Source organism: Mytilus californianus, unplaced genomic scaffold (assembly GCF_021869535.1).
Source record: "Mytilus californianus isolate M0D057914Y unplaced genomic scaffold, xbMytCali1.0.p SCAF_17, whole genome shotgun sequence".
Lineage (NCBI taxonomy): Eukaryota > Metazoa > Mollusca > Bivalvia > Mytilida > Mytilidae > Mytilus > Mytilus californianus.
This window is the reverse complement of record NW_026262659.1, coordinates 12,842,128-12,854,680: the sequence shown is the minus strand read 5'-3', so window position 1 is coordinate 12,854,680 and position 12,553 is coordinate 12,842,128. Positions and strand designations below refer to the sequence as shown.

At 31.6% G+C, this 12,553-nt stretch overlaps 1 protein-coding gene across 1 annotated transcript in view; it reads right to left on the bottom strand.

Annotated features, from left to right (window-relative positions):
• The window catches only part of LOC127726371 (heat shock 70 kDa protein 12A-like), a 93,700-nt gene that overhangs the window by 5,012 nt on the left and 76,135 nt on the right, over positions 1-12,553 (bottom strand). The window contains exons 9-10 of the mRNA XM_052233744.1: positions 9,641-9,856; positions 8,739-8,895 (exon numbers count right to left, since the gene is read on the bottom strand). Coding sequence (XP_052089704.1) covers positions 8,739-8,895; positions 9,641-9,856 — 373 coding nt within the window. The remainder of the gene's footprint in view (positions 1-8,738; positions 8,896-9,640; positions 9,857-12,553) is intronic.

The following is a 12,553-nucleotide window of genomic DNA, read 5'->3' as shown; positions in this document are numbered from 1 at the left end:
AGATAACAAACTGTCAACTGAATAAAAATAACAATCCAAAGCACCTATGTATTTTAAAACATCGAAAGAAATGTTTATTCCCACTATTTTCGTATGATTTTTTACCAAAGTTAATGATAAGTTCTTTGATAGTAGATAAGAAACTAGTTAAAAACACCGAAAGATAAGTAGTAAAACACTTACTGGAGGCCGAGATAAAACAATATTTTCCGTTTTTTTTTTGTGTGTGTAGTTCAGGTAAACAAAACATAGTGGGGACCTCTAAATAGGAGGCCTTAAGCTGAGCTATGGTAGTGACATGATTATTTACTATTTGAATTTCTATACAGCGCATGGCCTTAAAATAGTTGAATCTATAATTTCATTCTTCGTGACTTCTGTGTAGTATTTACGTAATACCATCACCACATTATTGGCTGCTTTGCCGGCTGGAACAAACACAAACGGCTTGGCGGTTATTGAATTGTGTCTTTTAATCCTAGACATGGGCGTATAATTTACTCTTTTTCTTGTTTCTGAATTGTTTTCAAAATGTTATATGGAAATATCAACAATATTCAGACATTTATCTTTAAAGGAATCAAGTGACGTTTTGCCAGATTTCTCCCATTTACACTTATTTTACAAAAGAATGAAAGAACCGGTGAACTGGTTATTCGTCATTGTATGTCTATTATCAAATTCATTTTCAGAAGTGATGTCGTTACTTTTAGGATTTTGTAGATTAAAGATAACGAAGGCAATATTATAGAATTCAAATACTTTGAATCTGAATCTGCACATTATTACGGAAGAATAACTTATCAAAAAGAATGGGGCTCATTAATAGGTGGAGAAATCTATAGACATTGAATGGAATGAAACATAGTACCAAGCTTTACAACATGCATTTTATTTTAATCACATTGAAAAAGTGCAATGCATATGTTAAGCAAGAAAATTGATATACAGCTAAGGACATAATGATTTTCGTCATCTAACCTTGGTAAATTTTCTAGGGTACCACAATATACAGGAGACAGCAATAGTGAATTAAATCCATCAGGAAAAGAGAGGCGGATGATACCAAAATGAACAGTCAAACTCACAAGTCGGCAAAGAACTAACAACGCCATGGCCAAAAATGAAAAACGCACAATTTTCTGTCAGATGTTGGTCATGCTACATATATGCAATGAGGAACACAGCTCCAACGTATGACAAGGAAACCTAAGAAACACTGTCATTCTGACTGTATACTCTATTTCATCGTATGATTTTAAGCCACCGACAATTGAATTAAGAATTAGTTCTTTCATGTCCTCTTCTTTGCTCTTGGAAGGCATTTGATTGGTCAATTTATTTATACAGAGCGGTAGAAAGGGTAAAAATGTTGACGAATAATAATGCTTACCATTGATACAATAAGCATAGAGCATGTCATGTTAAATCATTTCGATTCTCAAATAAAATTTAAGAACATTTGTATTTCGTATGGCAGCCATTTTGATTCGATGAAGCCAAAACGTTACAGAAAACCAGCCGTTTCACGATAACAAAAATGAACAAAAATATGAAAACTTACATTTAGAATGATTTTATTCAATTTCTTATCAAGCAACACCAACGCAAACGTCCATTTTGATATCCTGTGTTATTCAAGATACAACTGACGCCGATGGTTTATCCCTCTTTTAATTGTGACGTTAAACATATGCACTCAATGTTTTATAATACCCAGAGCATCGCTTTATACAATGTATACAAAGTGAAAGAAGAACGTTGTTTAAAAATATGTACACGTGAATATGTATTTAAAAGATAAAATCTATAAAGCATTTAAAGCTTGTATTATGTTTCTTTACTCAAATATTTTCATTATGCACATCTGGTTCAGTAAAATTGGTACCGTAAATGTTATTAAATGTTAGGTTTTCTCGTTGTTTGTTGTTTCTGAAAATTTGTATAAGATAGAATTTAGAAATAACAGATATCAGTATGTATGAACTTATATTTTGACACTATCCTAGACTAAAGGTTCAGTAGTTGTCGTTTGTTGATGTAGTTCATAAGTGTTTCTCGTTTCTCGTTTTTTATATAGATTAGACCGTTGGTTTTCCCGTTTGAATGGTTTTACACTAGTAATTGTTGGGACCCTTTATAGCTTGCTGTTCGGTGTGGGCCAAGGCTCAGTGTTGAAGACCGTACTTTGACCTATAATGGTTTACTTTTATAAATTTTGACTTGGATGGAGAGTTGTCTCATTGGCACTCATACCACATCTTCTTATTTCTATTTAAGCTTAATTTTTTGACATTTGGTTTGCATAAAGTCTTGTATCGTTGACATTGTTTGACGTAAAGATGTGGTTGAGGGCTCATATTAATACTCGGAATAACAGCAACATGATTTATTATGCCTGCAACTTGTACCATGCAATGCGTTTGGTCAATTTGACCTTTATTGACAAGAATATTTTTTGAGAAAACTGTTTTTATCTTCATTTTTTGATAGATTATTTTCAAAGAATATTATAAAACAAATCATTGATTTAAAAAAAATATGACTATTTTGATAACTATGCCTAGTTCTTTTACAAGAATACTATTTAAACTGCAATTAAATCCTGTACACATACAAAATATCTGATATATAGAGTATCGACATTAAGACAAACTCAAAACGCACTAAAAATTCATGTTTCGTTTTGTCAGTTTTTATGGCAAAAGAGATGAAAACATCTAAAATGTCCTGAAAATTGTTAGAGAAGTCGGAAAAGCAATACTAAAACTTTATAAGATTTATAAGAATGCTGGACAACTTATTGCTTGAATGAAGAAATAGTTACATATCAATGAAAAATACGATCATTTCTGACTTACTTTCCCATATATTTGCTTGAAAATATAGGGATTTGCAAAACCAGCTTCCTTAGAGAAGATAAGTTGGATTATGTTCTTCCAAATATTTGTTTCTCTTCGTATATAGAAGTTGACTTAGATACTCAAATTTCATACTTTTACTTATGGTTTTCTTTGGCTCAGTGGTAAGATGAACAATCTGACGCCCAAAAGATCGCGATTTCAAACCTTACTGACGGGATGAAAAACATAAATTCCTATGTTAAATGTAACTTAATTTAACTTTACTTTAAATTTCAATTAAGACAACTGAAATACATGCTTAAGTCAAGTTAAGAAGAAAAGTAAATTCTGCCCTCCCCCCCTTTTCTTCCTCCTTTGTTTTAGTTACATTCTTCGCCTGGGTACCCAACCATAACAGATTATGATCATTGAATATTCAGTGAATATTCTTTCGTATGGGACTAATTCGGTTTACAGTTTTAATTAACGCATCTTTTACGGATACATGTGCCATTTATTTGACTTTGACCAAAATTCCTCACAAATGCGTTGTTTTTTTATGTTTCGAGCATCGATATTTCGACCCATCTGGCACGTTTTTAATCTTTCTATTTAAAGTTTGTACCTAGTACGTTTCAAAAAGACTTCGTGCATTACTTTTACATTAAAACTATGGTCTATTTTGGTAACTAAATGCATGAACTACCCCTTTTCCCCTTGAATTGTACATTTTCCTACATTTTTTCAGCAAGTCACGTGACTTTTTGAGAGATACCACGTGACCAAGTAAAGAATAGTTTTCTTTAAATTAAATTTTCTGGAAACTTCAATCAAGTATCTGTCAGATGAGTCATAGTGGTCCTTTGTATGAGCTTTTGTTAACATGTACAATTGATTGAAATTGGACAGCATTTATTTGGGTTGAAAACGTAAAAAATCCTTGATTGTTAAAGAGTTAAGGCTGTGTATATTTGCATACTTTATACAAATTAAAATTGCTTCATATTTAATGTGAGTCGATTCATTTACAACTCAAATTTGCATGATTTATCTCATCCCTCAAGGGGTGTTATTTCTTTTAATTTTAGTGGTATGAGTGTGCTACAAAACTTGGTCGCTTTTCATGTCCTGATTGTTAATATAACAGTTTTGTTTTTTGTTGTTTTTTTTTAAATGCGTCAAAACACAGTTGAGTTTGGATACAGGAAATAGATACAAGTATTGTTTAACTTACATTAATGTATTTGTTTTAACAGGGTAAAATGTAAGTACAAGTCATTTATTTTCTTAGCGCGACTAGAACAGTGTTTACAAAGGGGTGGTACGAGGGGTGTCATCCTGGATTCCCGGAAAATTATACACTGCATCCGGAATTCCCCCAAAAAAACCAACATAACTTTCCGAGTCCCGAAAAATGAAATCATTGATTCCTGAATCCTGACAGGGGTAAATCCTGAATTCCAGCGAAAATAAAGGTCCAAATCTGACGTCGCGAAAAAAAAGTCATTTCGCCCCTCTTTACATTTTCTAAGCTTGTCTAGAACAGGGTATACATTTCCTGAGCGTGCCTAGAACAGGGTAAGTTTTCCATTTGTTTCTGTAAAGAACATGGTATGATTTGACAAGTGCAATCGGCACAGTTGTACCCAAAATGATGGCAAGTAATCCTTTCCTCCACCCCAAATTGAGGTGTCCTTCTTTCCCCCTTTTTCCTATTTTGTCACTATTTCCACTAACAGTGTTAGGGTTCCTCTTCGTTTTGGTCAGACATATCAATAATAAACCTGACACAGAGCGTAAACGGTTTGTATACTTCAATATGATTGGGTACACTTGTAAAATAATTTACCTTTCTTTATCCACGTTATCTATACTTCGAAACTAGTAACCTCCCGAAAGTTACCGAAAGTCTGACGGCGGCGCCATCTGTTATCATATACGAAATGTAGCATAAACTGAATGTACAAATGTCGAATGAACAAATCACCCACTTTGCAATCATCGCGTTAGAAAAGTGTCGATTTACAAGTATTATACGGTTTTACAAATAACATAAAAGCAAAGATGCTAATTGACATCTACCAATTTACAAAATACAAATGTACAATTTGGCAACTGACAAATTACAAAAACACATATCACAAATGTAGCACCTAATGATCAATAGACAAATGTTGAATTGACAAATCACGAGTTTAAGAATTACAAATTTACATATCACAATTGTACAAATTACACAGTTACAAGTTACAAATTGACAATTTACGAATTAAGCATTTTGAAATTACACAGTTACATGTTACGAATTAACAATTAACGAATTTATAATTTTGACACCGTTGGCTTTCAATATCTACCTCAACCATTAATGATGGCCTTACTTCTATTAATGTTTTGTTTTTGGCGAAAAAAAACCAAACTTAAATATCACTCTGATTTATTTGACGAAAATATAATATGGCCTACATAAGGAAATGCCTGTACCAAGTCAAGAATTTGATAATTGTTTTTCAATCGTTTGATATGTTTGAGCTTTTGACTTTGCCATTTGATAAAAAACTTTCCGTTTTGAATTTCTTTGGAGAGGCATAATTTTCACTATTTTACTTTCTGCTATATTTATTGTGTGTGATACTCATTCTTAGTGACTGTGTATATGGAGTTTTTTCAATTAATGTCTAAATAAAACTAATTTATTGTAAAAGCATATTCGCACAGTGTAGTCTTATATCAGTCACTGCTTTAATTCAATAGAATGTTTATGGTTGCACTAGTCCCCCTTTTTTTTTGGTAATGTATCTACTGTTTTCACATAATTGAGAAATATGAGACCTCTGATTTTTCAAAGAAGACTGCAATAGTACAGTAATTACTGCTCTCATTGTTGTGACCTGTTATCTATTTCTTACATGAAGAGATATTTCTCATATCACACAGCACGGAGTGTGATACGAAAACTGCATAAATTTGATTGGCTTATCCAGCATCATAAGACATTATCACGACATTTTCATTGGCTTTTCGTTTGGTCATTGGCAACCTTCAAAGGTTAAGACAATTTACATTTCGTCCATGGCAACAGATATATGTGATTTCATCAATAATATACAAAACACTCACAATTTTCAACTGAAAATCATCTTTTTGTCATATTGTTTGATATATTTTTGAATTATTTACCTTTTCTTTACATTTCTTACCAGGAAGCATACAAACAGTTTTGAAATGTTTTTAATTCAAAACAGTGAGACTGTTTACCATAGGAGAAATGGGTCTAACAACTCTTAAGAATTGGATATCGACTGATATCAACACTCGTTCTCTAATTCAAATAGTAAAATAAACTCGCCGAAGGCTCGTTTGTTATTATATTGAAATAAAATAACTCGAGTTGATATCAAGCAATATCCAATTCTCGCTCGTTATGAAACCTATATTTATCGTGTTCTCTTTACAAATGTAACTTCTTAGAAATTATCCATATTTTGTCAAATGTCAATTGAATGCAATAACATTTATAATACATTAAAACACATATTTTAAATCCGATTATTATTTGTTGTAGCTTTGTTTTTATCTCAAAAAAATGTTTCTTAAGCGAAAAAGAAATTTTTGAGGAACAAATTCTAAACAAGTAACTTTAAAAAAAATAATTCCAAGAAAAGAAAAAAAAACAGATCTCTAATTACCACTTCTTAATAGATTACTCAAAGAAGATTCAAACTTGTAAAAAAGATCTTTACACGAAGTTGTTTCTTATATATCCTAAGCTTTAAATGTTTTAGTTTTTAGCGATTCTGATGTTGAAAAATAAATAAAAGCGTTTTTGAAGCACGAATGCCATTATTATTCATCTCTTAATAGATGTTTTGAGAAATTAACAATATCTATGTTCCTGTCGTAACTGTTTTTAAGAATAACATAAAACGTTCACTTGAATAGGATAGTGCAATGCAAACACGCGCATATACAACTAAAAAAATGTACAATTTGTTAGAAGGGAAAAAACGTACGGTAAAGGAAAAGAAAAAACTAAAGGAAGGAAAGGATAGAAAAGTCATATAAATGGTATGGCGTTTACCGTGATTGTGATATAACCGAATGAGACTTATCACCGAAGTTGTTGTTCCCATAAGCAACATGACGGATGCTTATAGATAATTAGGATCTGTTTACCTCTTTGGACTTCCGCAATTTCGTATGAGGTTCGTTATAAGTTTTCGATGTTGTGTTTTGTCAACCTGTTTGTCTTTTAATCCTTTTTTGTTTTTCCCATGGCGTTTCTGGTTAGTTTCGACTAATGAATTTCAAATTTCCCTGGGTATCTTCTGTTCCTTTTTTCATCTAGATATTTCTAATGTCGAGGGGCAAAACAATTGAAAGTCGGGGAGAAATTGTACAGGACCTTTGATAAAACGAATAAAAAAAGATAAACATTTTACAAAACATGTCATATGATGACAACTAGGTGTGTTACCTTCCTACTTTCTAGACAGACAATACTCTGAATTTTTCATCTTTTAAACATAAGAATAGTTTAATTTAAACAAATAATAATTTCAATGAACAACAATCATCAAAATTACAATCATTTATCATTTGTCCTTATACGCCCAAAGAACGATTTAAAAGAGCAGGTCCTAATTTTGTTTTCTATATACCTGCTATCACCAATAAAAACTATATATTAAACTAAATTAACACAATGTAATTCAAAAAGTTTCTTAAGGCTTCATTTTAAGCAAGGAATCAATTATTGATGTTTTCTTAACTTCCAGTGGAAATATTACATGCAGGTTCAGAACAGGAACAAATTAACAAAAAGTACATTGGATTAGTCCTTTAATAGAGCCTTTAAATTAGATAAAAATACAGTAACAGATGCCGTGTTTTTTTTTTAGCAAAATCAGGAAAATGTTATACAAATTAATTATTTCCAAAGATTTGTCACACAAATTCAAAACACACTTATGTAGAGAAGCTATTCCAGATGTTTTTACAAGAATCCGCTCGCGTTTATCTTTTGAAACAAAACAGTGAGGTATTTCTTATCAAAGGATAGAAATATCCAGAAAACCGAAATGTCAAGTAAATGTCTAATTTCGACCCCACGTATCTCTAAAAGTAGCACATGAAGGTATATTTTTTATTACATATATGAATTGATTAGATGAAAATAGCTTGTATGCGAACTTTCACATCAAACTTTAACTGTGGGATCAAACTGTATCGTGTGCCCTTAAATCGATTACTTAGAGAGAAAATCAGGGTAACATATAAAAAACAGAAGGAATCAAGCATGAACTTAAAAAGAAACGAGACCGAGTGCATCGGCATGGTTATCGTCTGCTGCTATGCATCAAAAGAACAAGGCATTTGTAAATCGAAACCCATTTGGTCTTTTTTATAAATAACTATATAACAGAATCAGGTCAAATGGAAATAAGTTACACAATACACTCTCTATTGTAGTTAGTTACTACCATAGTGGACCAGCAGACAGAATAATTAGCAGATAATGTACCATATATTTCTATGTTTGCCAACATTTATAAACGATGAAGATGTTCCTCGATTTTTTGTATTGAATTAATTTTGAAAATGGCCCTAGATTCACTCTCTTGATAGTTAAAAAGACAACGTGTTCATCTTTCTTAAGTTATTGACAACTTTTGTTAATTTGTAGTTGAATAATTGAATATTTTGATTGCAATATGCATCTATGAGTTTATGTATCTAGAGTTGCGTTAATGGAATAAGTGTTACATTATTTTTGTTATTTTTTTAAATTGAATTGAATTTGACATGACATGCAGATTGAAAAGATTAATGAATAGTTTGTAATTAATGCAGTGAATGTTGTCTACCACACAATTTGTAATTTTAATATTATACCTCCTAAATCAACCACCATAAATCGGGAATTTTCATCAAAAGCTTTCAGTTCAGTCTCATCACCACTTTTCATTTTGTCCATCGCAATATATTTGCAGCAAATAGCAGCCCCTTCTGGTTCCAAAGCCAAAGTCAAGTTATCTTTTCCTATGCCTGCCTAGAAATCACAAATAATTTAGAATTATTTCAAATGAAAGTTAACATTCCTACATACGTGTTTTTGTTTTAATTATGTTTGTTTTGTTATAATCATTGAATCACTCTGAAAAGCATGTCCAGTATAACTTCTGAAAAAATATTATAAACTCTGTTTTTCTATCATTTCTATTCAAATAAATATTAATAAATACATGTTATCCTTGTTTATTCTTATTCTTAATTTCGTACCTCATAAATGAAAAGCTCTTAAAGAAAAGAAGAAGATACGTATTTAAGCGAATCTTAGACTCATCATCAATATATCTAAAAGTGATATTTGAAAAGTTTGCTAGAAATATTGTTTCTTCTGCCTTTTAGATAAAAGCAACATCTATATACCGCTGTTCAATAGTCATAACTCGATTAAGCGAAAACACATCCGGTTATTTTATGCATTATGCCTCATACGAGTACAAAAACCAGTCGGCCAGTAAGGATCCACACTAAATACTAATAGGAATACCGACCTTCGTTGAACAATCAATCCATCAAACTGTACAAGATGATGTTGGTAATAAATTAGGTATATTTGGTTTGAAATCATTGTTGTTCTTCATAAAGTTATATTAGAATTGTCATGACTTAAAGCAATCAATTGAATATTACGATTCCCATTCAACATTACATAAAATATATACTTCTGTAATGTAACATATGTTAATATTAGCAAACTACGAAATGATTTGAATCTTGTACATAGTTACCTTTGCGGACGCTTCAATCATAAATTGTCTTGCTGGGTCATTCCAAATTGCCGGGACTGTCACTACCCAGTGGACATCATCTTCATCTAGACTATCTATTGCCTTGCTCAATCTATCCAATACCATGTCTTTGATGTATTCAATGCAGAATGCAAAAACGAACATGGCTTTCATTTTTTTACCTCCCATTTCTTCTATTTCCATGTTGTGTGTCAGCTGCTTAACATAACAAACGCAAATGACAATGTTTACATCGATTCAAATAAAACACAATAATAAAGTTCACGTCATATTTTACAGGACGATTCTAGACAAAAGATAATAACATGCTTTGATACGATAAGCAAAAGACCAAAATATAAAAGGGTGGGTTGGCCTTCTAATGCAAGAAATTGGTGAAGTGTTATTTTCATTTACTAGCACTGGGTGGATACCACTGCTGGTGGTCTGTTAATCCCCATTGGTACATCAGTTTAGTAGTTAGTGCCTCGGTACTGACATGAGTCAAAATATATCATTCTCAAATTATCCTTTTGTAAATTTAGACAGCTGTCTTAATGTAATCATGAATTTTGCTCGAAACATAAAATCCTTCTCTACAATGAATTTCTTCACAAAATTAAGGAAGGCCAAAGAGTACCAAATAAATCGTCGTCTTGGTGCCGTTCAAGAAATATTTTCAAATGGTATATATAAATATGATGAAAATTTAAAATAGTATTATCATTTTAACAATTCACAGACATTTGCACATCCAGATGTATTATTGTTTAACTTCTTTGCAGCAGTATACTTGACCCCAAATAAATTAATAAATTAAAGAATATTTAAAAAATACGAAGCACAAAACATATATTTTTGAATATTCACGGACAAGTTAAAAAAAAAAGATCAGACATTGCTAGTATATTTAGATCTAACGCCGACTAAACATGTCTTTTACATGTCATATCGGTCAACCAATTCGTAAAGCCAAACATAAGCTTATGTTCGCTGTGTAGTGGCGATTTCAATGTTTTCCTCATAATCTTGCTAAAGGAGTGTTTTCCTAAGGAGCACAATCATATTTATGAAGGCCCTGTAATGTAAACATTCAAACGGACTACCAATCAAATGAGAAACTAATATCAACCATTTGAGACAACAATGACAATCCCGTAAACAATTTGATAAGTCTCGTTAAATATCCGAACAGTCTTGGATTAAACAACTACAGACTGCAGTGTATCCCCGAAGACTAAATTACTAGGGAACATATCTAGCCCAGTAACGATCCATTCAATAACATTTGATTGGTATATTTAAAAACACTTACAATATATTGAAGATATCTGCATTGAATAATCAAGAATGTTCTCATTTACTCAAGTGAGCTTATTCTAGATACATTTAATACAACACGTAATAATTGTCCTTTTATAGATTCGGATATTTCAGTTTCACATGGGAAACTATTTGCAAGAGGTTTACGACAAATTTATATAACTTTCATCGAATTCTTGACGTTTTGCTGTAAGATTCATATTGAAAAGCTCACATTCGAAAGTCTACGGTGATAATGTTTATAAAGCCAGTAATTTTAGATAACATCGATTTAAAGTCATTGAATAAACTCATTCTTAAAGGTTATCAATTTTTTACCGTAGTCAAATCTTTAACTATTGTTTTTATCGTGACTAATATTGATTGTGTTTAACTAAAATATAACTAAATATATATTGCTATATATGTACAAGTATGAGTACACATAAGATCCTACATTCTGTCGAGATTGTTTACTTATTTGTTTTGCTTTGAACAAGGTCATGTGTTTCTCATACTGTTTATTACGTCCTTACACTATATCCGTTGAATGGGTATTGATTAAGAAATAATTCATGGAAGCCATAGATTTGTTGGAAATTTACACATGGCCCATGTGTAAATTTACAACAAATCTATGGCTTCCATGAATTATTTCGATTCTAATAGGACAAATACTGTCATTAAAAAGCTGAAGCGAGGGTGGGTATGCCGTGTGTGTAGCTGTTCTATTTTACCCACTGTTAGATAAATGTAAAAAAAATCTAATAAATCTGTAGCTGGCATGAATCATTTTTTAAATAACCGCTAGAAAAAATGTGATTGATTCTTTTAATTCTCAAACTCATCATTTGCCATTTTTAATTTACATTTCTTTCTCGTAAGCTACAGTCAAATTCACTGTTGACATTTTGTAACCAAGGAGCCGCCATGTTGACTTGCTGAAACCAGTAAATGTGCGAATAATGCAATAGAATAGAAATACCTACCTCAAAATTTTATTTTAATGCAATATTATCCGAGTTTAGAAGGTAAACGCAATGGAAAACCCTTCAGCTTTATCGTTTTCATTCGTATGACGTCATATTTTGAAACGACGTTAATGCGCCAAAAACATTCATGGAATTTCGCGGAGTTTAATTTATTATGATTTTATACATTTTTCCGATCTCTAATGCATTAGTTCTTTTTGTCATGCCTCAGAATAAGAATAAAGGTTCTGTAGGTTTTTTTTTATTGTAATTTTTAACACAGCGAAATCGACAAAGCGTTTGCACATATGTTACGATACATGTGGATTTACGTGGGATGTATATTTTAACAGCCATTATTATGTACATCTCGGAGTCTGCGCTAAGTATATATATATATCGAGAATTTTATCACGGTGTTGTTTCCAAAGCGAAAGAAGCACGTCATATTAGAATTGATACTTAAGTCTGGGAAAACATAGTTTATTTATTAGTTGTAATCCGATTTGAACTAGCTGTCAGTAACTGCGAGTACAAGTATATTGGTGCGTGGTGTATGTTGTGATTATGTTAGTTGGTCTATTTGTACTTCGTACAGAATAAGTGAGATTAGCCATTTTCAAATGAATTTTATAGTTTA